We start from the raw sequence: 13440 nt of genomic DNA on the forward strand, positions 1-13440 counted from the left end.
AGTCTAATTATTTCACTGCCTTCTATGTCCACCAGTAGACACAAAACTGCTAGTATAATGGAAGCCTTCTTCCTGTAACTATCAAAGCAAGCAATTGGCTAGATTTTTTTTTTAAATTAGCAAGTCAGGGAAGGATAAACAGATAAATGTATAATTTTAATAAAGTATGACTTTACATTTATTCATCAATTGTTTTGGAGAGTTAACACATTTTCTTTGGTTATAAGTTTACACTATACAGATAATGCATGTCTACATTTTCCATTTTGAATTTGAAAAAAAATGAGTCAAAAGTTTAAACTTTTTGACACTGAGTAACAGATTATTACAATTTAATCCATTAGTCTTATACTATAACACTTCGTATTCAATGTAATTTACATATCATTTAATTAGGTAACAAGAGCAACTGGTGAGCTCTCTATATGTACAGTTGCCTGCATTTTACAAAAACACTGGAGAATATTAGTCAAGGCTTTATACTAATTCAGTGCTGATTTATTACACATCCTGCCCGTTTCTCTAGATTTCATCTCTGCCATGAATGTGTATGTTTTTGTTGGCTATCATTAGACTTGCAGTTGGTATTAAGCACTGTACTCAATTGGTATACGTGTGAAAAATAACAGAATGATAGGTTGATAAAATAATCAATTACACATATTATTTTATTCTTTGCAGATTACACCCAAGACTTATCAATCTTTATGGTGAAAGCATGGAAGAAATGAATGATTCCAAAGTAACATGTAATTGTTTATAACAAACATATGAACTAAAATTTTAATATGAATGGACATATTTTAAACAGATATCCTAACAGGAAAAAAAATCTTATTTTTTAAAGAAATTAAAATTGCTTGCTACTTTTGACATTGCTAAAAATTAGCATTGAGGGTTTGAATATACCAAAATTTATTTAAATTCTGTTGTGTGTTTTTTGGAATGTCTTTATATCTATTTTTTAACCTAGATAATTCCAAAGTGAAATAATTTACATTCTTTCATTTTTCAGGATTTGAGTCCATTAATTCTGATGTTAAATATCCTGTAGTCTGGTACGAATAGACCACAGAGTTCATGTAAGAATGTCCTGATTTTCCTAATGAGGTACCTGTCCAGTGAGGTTAAATTTCAAAATTATACAACTCAATCTAACCAGAAATAGAACTACTAGTATTACTTTTCAAAATTTCTCTAATAACTAAACTTCCCCCCAAAAGACTCCCTCCTATTTTTAAGTTGTTATGGTACCAATTTTGTGAATATTCTCTGAAAGTTGAAAACTCAAGTTGATTTTCTTACTTCAAAGTGGTAGGGTTTTAAAATTCATAGTTTATTAAATTTTATTTTAAACTATGCAAAATGTCTAACTGGGCAGAATCTGGCCCATTAGGGTGCTGTGCTCCCCTCTTGCTCCTGACAGTCATGTGTTCTGGCCATTATAACATTGTTTTCAATAGCACCTGAAATGCTGTTGAATAGGAAAGAACCAAATTTAAATTTCCTCAGGGATCATCCTTGAGAAAGAAATTCTAAATTTGGGCTTCATTTTCCGCCAGTGATTCTAGACATTCTCCTGAATAGCTTCTATTCAAAAAAGTATAAATATTATAAATGTAATTAGATTGTATTGGCACACAGAGTTCACAGGAGGTTTCATGTTCATGCATCTCTGTGCATTCCGCACTTTCCACCCATCACAGACTGCAGGCTTGTGATGGATAACTTATACAGCAATTAGGTAGTCTGAGGAAGATGGCTTTTGGCAGGGACTTCCTATAAATATTTCCTATGGAATATTTTCCATAATAGTAAAGACTGACCTCTAATTTATCTATTTGATCACATCTTGTAACAGATTTTCAAGATTTGGCCACAGTCTTCTTTTATATATAAAGACAGATTTAGCCCAGTTCAGATGAAATTATATTCTAAGGTCAGCATCTAGTTCATATGTATGAATAAATAATAGGAAAGATTATCTTTAAATGTCTTAAAATTTGAAAATATAAATTATATAATTATAAAAAGGAATCTAAGATAACCAATAAAAATTTAAAATGTTTCACTGATCACTAAAACATATACCATGGAAATTTTGATGTTATATTCACTGGATATAAGCTAAATCTATTTTAAAATTATAAATTATGTTTCCCCAATTCCATGCAGAAGACACTGATCTTATAAGCATTTATCACTTGCATATGAATAGAAAAGAGTAATATCCAGTTACTATTTACAGAGTATCAATATATTTCACCTTAATCACTGTTTTTACAGAGCTTTGATTTTAAAAAATTATTTGTGAGGTACAGTTTTCATATTTTACATATGCCAGTTAAAGTGCAACATTCTCAATCTTTTTCAGAATATAAATTAGAATTTTAAGTACTGTTGTTTTGTAAATAAGAAAATTGACTAATGATAGATTTTTAAAATTTACTCTGGGGTACCCTTAAAAAATTGTTACAGGAGAGACTTATGGATTTATACCTATGTGAACATATATGTATATTTCAAAGTTATGTATATACAGAAAGAAGAAATCCATAGTTGTATAAACAACAATTACCCAGAAGTCATCCCATTAAGCTCAAACCAGTGTATAAAAGTTCAGTCTGAAGTTTGCTCTTCAGGCCCATTAATCATAGACTGCTGAATGGTTGTTGATCAAAGCCCATAGGAAATGTATTACAAGTAAAGGGCTTAAAGGTAAAATGCTTTCTTTAAAAATATTCAAGAATTTTTTCAAAGAGCTGTTTCATTCATTTGGAAACAGCTTTTTGAAAAATTCCTGCTGAATATTTTTAAAGAACATAATTCAAACAAGTCTCAAAGATTAGGAATTTATTTTGCTGAAGCAAGCACATATGTTGAAGTCCAAGACTTCTTCAATCAAGTTTATGATTTAATTCAGATGCACTTTTATTTCCAAATATCTTCAAGGGATTATCTTAAATGTAATGTTTTAGTGTTTTCTATCCATTTAATAACTGAAACAAGACCTTTTTCATTTGCCTTAAGACATAGTATGTCACAAGGTTACGAGTAAAAAGTACATAAGAGAACTCTGGGCAAAGCAAAGTTCATGGTTTCTTGTAAACAATGTCTTAAGTTCTTTATTATATACCTGAGTCTTGGTTTTCTCAATTTAAAAGAAGTCTTTTAATCAGCATCATCATTGCTTTTACTGTTAATGTAATTCCAACTGTCTCTTCTGTTTTCTTCTTGTAGGATGGATTTGTACTGTCTTTTAAAGAAGCCAGCCTGAAAAAAAATCATTGTATAATCACTAGTGTGCAGTTATTACACTCATATAAAATATCTAGACAATCAATGGCAACTTAACATCGGTGATACTTTCTTTGACTTTAAGTAAAACAATGTATAACAAAACCAAATTTTTCATAGGCTAATTGATAATTGACACCATTTGAGGACCTGCTATAGTTCTTAAACTGTGTCCCATGTAGTCAGTAAAAATTAGTTTGGAAAATACGGGATTAAAGAGCAATTACTGCAGGACTTACTAATGCATGTGTGAAATCTCTAAAATTGACATTCAACATAATGTGCGGTGTTTCTCAAATGTTTTTTTGAAAATGAGTTATCTTTAAAGAAGGCATATTTTTCTAGAACTTTGATATGGAAGTTTGGAGAAATATGGTGAAATCAGTACTGTATATTCACTTGGGAGGCACAAATTGGCTTTAAGAAAGTCAAGGGTGGCATTTTGAGTAGGTTAACATTGGTAATTATTAAAGAAAGGCTTACCTTCCACATAACATATGAAATCAACAAAAGTAAAATAAGTCCAAGTATCAAGCTACTTGAAATAATTGCTAAGGTCAAATGACGTGTGGGTCTTTGATGATGTAGTCCTTCGAGCCAAACCTACATATTAACCAAAATAAAGAACCACCAGTTTAAAAGTTTGCTCCTATTTCCTTTGCAGCCCCTCCTCCCCCCAATGGTATTTAGAACAACCCATCCCATTCTCTTGCTTGTTCGAATATAACCATAGGAAATGCTGGTAAACTGATCAGCAGAAACAGTAAGTACAATGAATTTTTTCTGTAGTTCTTCCTCCAATCCATCCTAAACTCCTTAAAAAGCTGTCATTCCCTCTTTCCAGGTGTGGAAAATACCAACTCTTAGGAAAGTATTTCAAGCCCTCCATGATCTAGTAAAAAATCTATTTTCCTGACTAAACACCCTAGCAATACTATTTTTCCTACAGTCTTAATGTTTCAGTTTAGCTTACGTGTGCAACACTGGCATCCTTGTTTAGTTCAATAATTTTTGGATGTGGCTCTGGAAAAGCTGTCGCTCTTATTTCAAACTTGAGTGCGGAAGTCTCATCCTGTTTAATAAATGAAAAATCTCTATTGATTCATAGTTTTATTTCATGAAGACATATTAACAGAACTAATTTCTCAGGATCCTTACCTATTATCTAGAAGTTTTCATAATTAATCTTCCCCAATTTACTTTACCATTTGTAATTAATTGCAATGATTCCTTTGATTCTAAAGGCATGGTCTTGGTATTAATTTATATGGCACCATTTTATTGAAATTCTTTTATTAAACATAGCCACTCTGCAGATAACTTGATTTAAATATTATGTGTTAGTTTGTAGTGTATTTTCCCCTGGATATTGAATTTTTAACCCCAAAATAAGACTTTCTTCACTTGATAAACCTTTCCTAAAGTTCATTTTATTTGGGCTTCATTTTATTTCTTTCTAAGTTGTGTTGTCATCTTGCTGCTCTGATCAAATACACACAGTCTACCTAATACTGTAATGGAAAAATCTGGTACAAATAAATTACAGCATTCAGATATCAAATCAGTAGGTTGATTAACTCAGAGCTTTACTATTTAATGCAGAGACTTATAAGCGAGAATCCCCAGACGCTAAGGACTTTTGAAATTGTATGCACAATTAAGGTGTTTTAAGTATGTGCATTCATTGGGGAAGATGAGAATATATTCTTGAAGGTCTTAAAAGTTTTTTTGTTATTGTGTTTTAAAGACAATTTTACTTCTTAGCTGTATTAAATGTATTAGATTTTAAGCATAATTTAAAATAGTTTGGAAAGAACTTTAAGGTTATACAGAATGTTAAGGTAGTCAATTTCTTTGATTTAATCAAGGTCTATAAATAGTTGAACATACTTCCTAAAATAAACATCTTAATTATCTATTTAATTACTAAAAACCATGTCATTTAAACAATGTATTCAGCTAAAGTAAAAGGGGAGAGATCAACCAAAGGACTTGTATGCATGGATATAAGCATAACCAATGGACACAGACACCAGGGGGACAATGAGGAGGGAAGGACACATATGTAATATCTTCATCAATAAAGAAAAATAACTGAAACAGTTAAGTTTCACTCTAAGTTTTATTTGTATTAATACCTTCTTAATTTGTTGAATGCTTCCCTACATACCATCCCACTTAGGTATAGTTTGCAGATTCTGTATGGACTTACCATTTCTAAGATGGATGGCCGGCCTTCCAGCTGAATGTGAACACTGGCTTCTTTCCCACTTTCCATTTTCCCAAAATTGCATAAGAAATTCAAACAATGTGGATCAGCTTTTGTGCAGAACTTGAAAGAATACCAAAAAAGCTACATTAACATTTCAACTTTTTTTTTTAGAAGATGGCTAAAATAATTTCCATGGAATTAAAGGTCTGTTTTTGTTAGTGGCATTTTAAAAATCCTACTTTAAACAATTAAAACAAATGTTTGTTTTATAAAATAAAGTATTTGAACTGGAGCATGTGTTCTTATGAACCTAACCGTCTGGGATAGATGTTGAAAAGAAAGACTCCTAATCAGAATTTTGCCAAGTTGGATGTTCTCTGTTTATTGTAAAAATTGAATAATTTGAATGCTAAGATTGCTTGTTTTATCTGTTTTTTCATAAATTCACTAAACTGAAAAGAGTCAAAGTTCTTCTGAGTAGCCTTTGTGAAATGAGATTAAGAGGGTATGGAGAAATGCCTGGCTGGCACAGAATGGGCATTTGTCAGACAAATAATTAAAATGTAGATAGTTAACCCTGGGTCTATCTCAAATGTCCAATCATGTCTGTTCCTCACATGCAAGAATATTACTTGTTTCTCTCCTATCCCAACTGAAGCTCATATACATTGATTTTAAGCGTTTCAGTTCTGTATGTGGGAAAACAAAGACAATGAAAAACTGAAACTTACCAATAGTCTCTTATCAGTCCTTGAAAAGAATTTATATATGTCTCTTAGGGCCTCCATTGCATCTTTTTTCTTTTCTGATGTGCACATTCTTTGATAATTTTTAAAATGGCATTCTCCTGAACTAGTCTATAAATATAGGAAGCAAGAAAAGTGTTATAATTCAATATTGGAAAGAACAACGAAAGCTACATGGTTTTAAAAGTTTCAATAAAATGAAGTTCCAATTGCTTGATTACCTTTTCTAAAAATAACAAGTACTTCTGAAAGTGTGAAAATATTTTTAACAGATTTATTTGGGAGAGATTAAATATCTGCAGCAAAAACACAAACTCAGAAAAATTTTAGAGGGTTGGATATAGGTCCTAAACTAATCAAGTGGCCTTAACCTTACAGAAATTAGGGCAATGTGAAAAATAGGCATTTGAGCATTAGCATGAAATTCAACATTTCTCGGGCTTTAGACACCATGTCCTACCATCTAAATTTGGAATTCAAGTAAGATTTTAAAAAATTAGATCTCAAACCCAGTTGGTAGGCTTACTGATTGCTTGTCTTGAAACAGGGAGAATGAAAGCAATTCTGATGGAATCAACAATATAAGAATACTGATTCTTAAGTAGTGATTTGAACATTCTTTCTTTAAAAAAGGCTGAAATACTAATTTTGTTCCCCAACAGTGGTCTCAAGTTTTATGGCAAATTCTATCAATCAAATTACTTCCACAGGTCCATAGCACAAAGAAAATGTACTGAAATAGTAGAGCATAATTCTGTTATTGTACACGTTAAATGCAGAGGTTCGAATGCAATGTATAATATTCAAGGTGTACTCAATGAATTCAGGGTGAATTTACAGCCGAGAGTAAGTGTGATTGAAGTTAACAGACATTTCAATTTCAGCAGTATTACTTACAATAAAGGAAGGAACAGATTTTTACCTGGACATCCAAAATGTTGAACAACTTATCAGTTTGGGGGATAAAAGAATTTGGGACCATTATTTCCACACTAACATTTGGAGCCATGCTAGGGCCAGTGTTGATAACCTGATAAGAAGGAAAAAAAATTAAACTTTTAAATGTTTTCATAAATATAAGTACAGATATAAATGAGCTCTTAGGTGAGCCCATCTGTATCATTAAACACTTCTAGTGGTGGAGAGTTGTAGTTGGCAGCTACACCGCAAAGGGAGACAGAATGTTGACAGTGAGAACTGAAAAAAATTTGCTAAGAATTACAACCTTTAGTCTTTACTCCCAGCTCTCTCCTTTTGCTATTAATTAGGCCAGAATGTCCAGGCAGATGTTCTATTTAGTCTAAAGAAAGAGACATCAGCAATGTACATGTGTATGGCATATTCTGTATCTAAAATGCCATGACCAATTGGTCCTCATCACTATCCCATCAGGTGGGGCAACATTTAATTATTTGCCAGCTCAAAAAAATGCTAAGAGGTGTTAGTCAACAATGTACCCAATATAAAAGTGACCAGAATTGGGACAAAACCCAGGTATTCTAATTTAAATCCTATGATGTTTTCACAAAACCACTCTGTGCAGAGGGGATGTCAGCAGTAAGTGAATAAAATGTATTTTAATTCAGGGTTATTATAGTGCTGATACACTCAGAAAATCACAAAGGGGTAGGTTATTCAGTTTTAGAAAAAATTCAATAGGTTTTTAAAGAATAATGCATGAGGGAGTGATATTTCATTATTGCTGATAAATTTGGGGATTGCAGATCCCTGTAAAAGGAAATCGGGCCAAAATATTACCTCCTGAGAGCTTCACTATAAAACCAATACAAAGTCAGAAATGAGATGAACCACAATACCTGAATGAAACAGCATGACTCACAGACTTGCAATACTTTTTGAATGCATATGATATAAATGAAGAAAGTGTCCCTGGCTTTGGGACATATGGTAATTGCTCAGCCATGCAAGCACGGGGCAGTTTCAGGGGCAGTGCCCAACCTTTAGACAAGTCTTCCTGATGCCTGCAAATAATCATTCTAACCTACAAGACCTTCCATCCTTGTTTGCCAGATAACATTTGGACCTCCAAGAATGTATTCATCCTTACTCAGACTCACCAAACCTACAGGACTTATCAAAATAGAGGGCTACATTTTTTCAATACTGCTGTATACTAGCATAACAAAAACTTGACTGCACATACACTCAATAGGACTTCAAGGTCATTCTTCTTCCACAGATCTGGGGCAGGGCCCAGGAGTTTGCATTTTAGACAAGCACTCCAAGTGATTCTGATATACATCTTGAAGAGCATTGCCTTACAAACTATCAAAATGTACAGAAATCCAGACTCACACCCCATAAGTACTTCTGGTTCAAAAAATATTTTTGTGGACATTATCTCCAATTATTTACTTATCAACATCCATGATGCACCAAAAATATCAGTTGATAGTAAATAAACATTTTTAAGTTGTCTTTATATTAGTATCCTAATATTTCTGGATAATGACACTATTCTTTACTTTATTGAATAAATGATGCATCGCTTGCTACAGGTAACCTACCTATGGCCTGAAAGGCTGACCAAGCAGACCTTAAACGGAGCTGACTTTACTTGGTCATTTTAGGGCTTTTAAATGCTTCAACTGAGACGAGAGTTCACTGATTTGCACCTACACATGCCTTCCCTTGGCCTATCCTGTTTTTTTCCTAGACACCTCTAGCAGATACTCTTCCTCCCGTAACTTTGCTAGTTTCAAGTGTGACCTCTGTTCCTACTAGCTCATTCCCACCTGCACGGTAAGGAGATGTGGGCTTGAGTAAGAGGGACAAGAACGGTGGGAGGAAAGCGCATGGGTACCCGTGTGGCAGCTCCTTCCTTATCCTAACCAAACTGTGCCGGCCCAGGGCTGAGGGGCATCACAGGGATACAGTGTCCTCTCGAGCAACGCACCAGTCACATTCGTTCAGTTCGTTACAAATACCAACACAACCAGCTTTGCTTACATGGAACGTGAAGTTCATTTTCTCTGTCATGCACGTTTCGGGCTCATGGTCCTCCTTTGATCCATACACAAGTGACGTTGGATTTATAAACCTGATAGAAACAAATCCAAATTTAGTGTGTTCTTCAGTGTTAAGGTCTCATTTATTTATGAAGTTGAAGTATACATGGGATGTGTACCAGGTGCCAGGCTGTGCTAGGCGCCAGGAGGCCAATATTCCTAAGACACATGGCCCCACTGGAGATTTGTACAGTCCACTTGAACTTGGTTAATGGTCTTTCTTTTGATGAGGTGTAAAAAACAGTCTTTCTCTACAGTTTGGATTATAGCTTGTCTATAATTTAGACAACTGACACTTTCTTAAGCACAATCAAATACTTTCAGTTTCTTGGTAAGATAGTAATTTTAGTAAAGCTGTAATGAAATTAGAAAGCCATGTGCTCTGACTTGAGTGACAGTATCTCTAACACTGTATGGCTCATTCTACTGATTTATGTAAATCTGGCAAATAGGATGTAAGTTCTTAGCTTTTCCCTATGACTTCAATATATTCCTATAACTTCAATCTACCTTACCTATTTTTGAGTTATTTCTTCCCATCTCCTAATTCCTGCTGGCTATTTGTAATGAACTCAGATCTGGGAAACAATTCAAGCACCAATAAGTACGGTAAAATTTTTGTTAGAACACAAAGCTGTTCCTCTTTTACCTGTGATTATATGTATGTATGGTCAGTAGTGAACTTTAAGAAATACTTTCCTAGGGAAATCCTGACTCCACAAGGTGCTTATATTTGGCAGCTGATATGAGGCAATGCAAATCAGGGACCCATTACACAGGAAAGAAATGAGAAATATTAAAATGTAGAGTAGGCAGTGTAATAGTTGCAGAACAGTCCTTGCTCCAAATAGTAAGATGTGGATAATGAAAAAAAGGGAGGATGCTCATTATAGGAAAATGAAGGAGGGCAGGCAAGACAACATTCAAAACCAGTAAACGCGCAACTGCTTTTCTTTGCTTCCCACTGATTTTCTGGGTCCTCATCTCCCTTGAACTGCTGCCTGTATCCCGTGGTTTTTATATCTCACAAACCTGTTACCCTATTTCATCAGTTTCAGACACTGATATGTTTATTTTTATACAATTCTATGCCATCCTATGGGTGGCTAAAAGTTATTGGGGATGGTTTAATATTTAGAGCAACAAGAAAAACTCGCTTGTCCATTTTGTATTTATCTTCAAATGCTTTAAAATGCATTTTTAAACAAAGATTAATAGCTTAAATCATTTCCAATAAAATCATTAAAGGTTTTCTTAATGCTTCTTTCATGAAGAGTACTCAATTCTTCATACACGTCTTCCTTGCATCAGAGTCAGAACCACATAAACAATTACTAAAATTATGAGGAATCAGTGACTACTGGCTCTGGGGCTGTGGGTGAGGAACTCTGTGATTCGTAGTTATAAAGAGCAGAAAAGAGCTGCAGACAGCTCTCCTGCACAGGTTCTAGAGAGTAATCATTTGGTCAAGCTTGCGATTCTTGAAACTTCACACTTGCCACAGCCACTGAGTGTGCTCAAGCAAACTGTGCACTGCTCAACTCCCAGGGGCCGGGCCTGGCCTGCGCTGGGTACCTCCAGACACAGCCCGCGCAAGGCTGAGCAGGCTCTTCCAGGAAGAAATCCCCTGCAGCTGGGCACTAGTGTGAGGTGGTCTCAGTGACACTAATATGATGGGGTAAAATAACGAACTGCTGGGCAAGGGACTGCAATGCTGCGGTAATTGTTGAGAGAGAAACAGCATCGGATCTTTAAGAAGTCTTTTAAATATGGTTTAGACTAATAATGGACGCAGCAACGAGATTTAAAATCAGCTCTCCTCTCTAGAGGAGGCCTCAGTGTCTACTTACCCGTGCACAGTGAGCATGACTTCATACCGCAGAGGTACTGCTAACGTCACTTTGTTGTGCTTCAGACGGTCCATCTCCCCTTCGTTTTTGCTACGGAAACAAACAGAAAACGCCCTGTTAGAATGCATCGGCACCAAGACCGTCTTCAGCGAGAACTAGTTACATGCCATGTATGCCTTATAAACTTGGAGGTGGGTTTAAATAGTGATTTTTTGGGGAGCGGGGATAAAAGTGGATGTGACAGACATTTTTATGATGGGGTTGGCAGAAATTTGCTTTCATTATTCACAGTTATTTCCTCCTATGCTGGTTAAAGGTTTGTGTCTTAGATCCCGTCAGAGAAGTTTTCTCCTGCAGACAATGGGACACAACTCCATGGTTTCCCTAAGGTCCCCTCCCCAAAGTGTCAGGGGTCTATTTCCTTCCGCACCATTATTTCTCACAGTGAACCTACCAGGAGGCAAGCACTGTGATGCTGAGATCCTCTTCTGCTCTGCCCAGGGAGCTCGCATCCAGCAGAAAGCTCACATCTACCTGCACACAGAGAAGGAAAGCTCATTTAAAAAGCAATCTAACACATGTTTACCAACTGAACTTTAATTTTCCTTAATAGTTTATACCCTGAGGAATGCCCAGCTGTATAAACTATGTTCTAGAAACACAGGCTACCCCTCTTTCGGACAGCGAGCTACAGGGAAGCTGTTGGGTTTGTGGCGACTTGAAAGTGACATCCAGAGACAAAGCCTCCTCCGAATGTGAAGACGGGCAGGTCCAGACGGACAGAATCAGAGATGCTTTAACAATTTGAGGGGGAACTCTTGCCAGAAACACCTTTCTGTATAGCAGAGGTAACATGCCTGGCAGATAGGACCACCTGGGGCGGGGTGGGGGGAGGGTTTGGGAGCGGTGACACAGGGGAGGAGAATTCTGATCGACACATTCATGTGCCCCCCCCCACTCTTTACCGTGAACATTGCCAAGAACTTAAACACAATCTCAAAGATCTCAAGCCCAGTTGGTTTTGATTTTATCACTTAGCTATTTACCCTAAGCAAATAATAATAATTATATATTTGTATGTATCATAAACATAAAAAATAAACATTTTGTATTAAAAATTATAAATGCTTACCCTTGAGAGATGATCTACAAATATATAACCAACATTACAGTCAATTTTTACTATGCCAGAGCTGTCCGTTACGTCACAGTTTATTTGCTTCTCTTCCTAAATAAACAAACAAAATCACTTGGTTTAGGTAGAGAAGGGAACAGGAAGTTTGTAACCCATGTCTAAGGATGGCTTTTGAAAAAACATCCCCAAAGAATTTAGTTTCCTAGACAACTATTTTTGGAATAAACAGAAATGTAATCAAATGATATAATATGTACATATGTGTCTAGGTTTATTCTAACATTCATATAAATTCTCCACAGAATAATTCCTGGACTTGAGGCTTTCATCCAGGTCTGTGTATCCCTATTTAATTCAAGGCCCAGTTCGTTGTAAAATCATGAGGCAAGGAACTCCTAAGGTCTGTGTTTCACATCCCTCTTCCGTGTGGGATGTGAGAATGTGTTTAAGGTATATAACTGCAATAACTGGAACTATAATAGTATAAATACACACATATACATATCCCAGTATTTCAGGGAGATACACATCTCTGTATGTATTTGTGCAGATATGTAGTTCCCTGAATATTTGAGTTTTCCCTCTTACTAGTGCAAACAGGCTCTTAACGCTGTAGAGAAAGGGGCAATAGATATTTGTGAGAGGTCAAAGGCCTCTCAAAATGCCCTTAATGTGAGGAAATGGCCTCTGGATAAGATCTGAGTAAGATTGCTAAGGAATAGAGAAGCATCAAAGGAGAAAGAAGTCGAGGCTTTCGTCTTTGAAATTCAACCTTATAATACCTCCCTGGTGGATTTAAGTGCTCACGACTGAGGCACTGAGGTAAGGAAAGATCTCCAGGGGCTTTGAACCCTTCCAGGGAAGGAAAAACTTGCCTAAAATCTGGTCAACACCAGAATTTTGGATTTGTGGCATGTTTAGAGGTCCTTTGGGAACCAGACTGGGTGTATGAGCTTCAAATGCAGAGGGGTAACTCTGGGAGTCCAGCAGGGAGGACCAATATTGCTTGTGCAGGAATCCAACCAAGAGCAGCAGCATCGAGCACCAGGAAGATGTACTAGTGAGAAAAGCAATGGCACCCAAGCAGCTTGCTTGGATAACTAGGCCAGTGGTCGGCAAACTCATTAGTCAACAGAGCGGCAAACCGCGGCTCGCGAGCCACGGTTTGCTG

General features: G+C 35.8%; 2 protein-coding genes across 3 annotated transcripts in view; one reads left to right on the top strand and one right to left on the bottom strand.

Moving 5' to 3' along the window:
* The window catches only part of CERKL (CERK like autophagy regulator), a gene marked incomplete at its 5' end in the record, with an annotated part of 100664 nt that extends 99885 nt beyond the window's left edge, over positions 1-779 (top strand). Inside the window, one exon of the mRNA XM_079782882.1 lies at positions 682-779. Within this exon, the coding sequence (XP_079639008.1) occupies positions 682-763 (82 nt within the window). The 3' untranslated portion in view covers positions 764-779. The remainder of the gene's footprint in view (positions 1-681) is intronic.
* ITGA4 (integrin subunit alpha 4) overlaps positions 1-13440 on the bottom strand; it is a 77634-nt gene that overhangs the window by 774 nt on the left and 63420 nt on the right. The window contains exons 19-28 of one of the 2 annotated variants that reach the window (XM_079782879.1): positions 12267-12362; positions 11589-11668; positions 11135-11224; positions 9226-9316; positions 7178-7285; positions 6241-6366; positions 5510-5629; positions 4271-4369; positions 3781-3900; positions 3137-3273 (exon numbers count right to left, since the gene is read on the bottom strand). In XM_079782879.1, the coding sequence (XP_079639005.1) occupies positions 3172-3273; positions 3781-3900; positions 4271-4369; positions 5510-5629; positions 6241-6366; positions 7178-7285; positions 9226-9316; positions 11135-11224; positions 11589-11668; positions 12267-12362 (1032 nt within the window). In that variant the 3' untranslated portion in view covers positions 3137-3171. Of the gene's footprint in view, positions 1-14; positions 3274-3780; positions 3901-4270; positions 4370-5509; positions 5630-6240; positions 6367-7177; positions 7286-9225; positions 9317-11134; positions 11225-11588; positions 11669-12266; positions 12363-13440 lie in introns of those variants that run through there. The other variant, XM_079782880.1, reaches the window with a different exon arrangement.

Source organism: Cnephaeus nilssonii (genome assembly GCF_951640355.1).
Source record: "Cnephaeus nilssonii genome assembly, chromosome: 10".
Lineage (NCBI taxonomy): Eukaryota > Metazoa > Chordata > Mammalia > Chiroptera > Vespertilionidae > Cnephaeus > Cnephaeus nilssonii.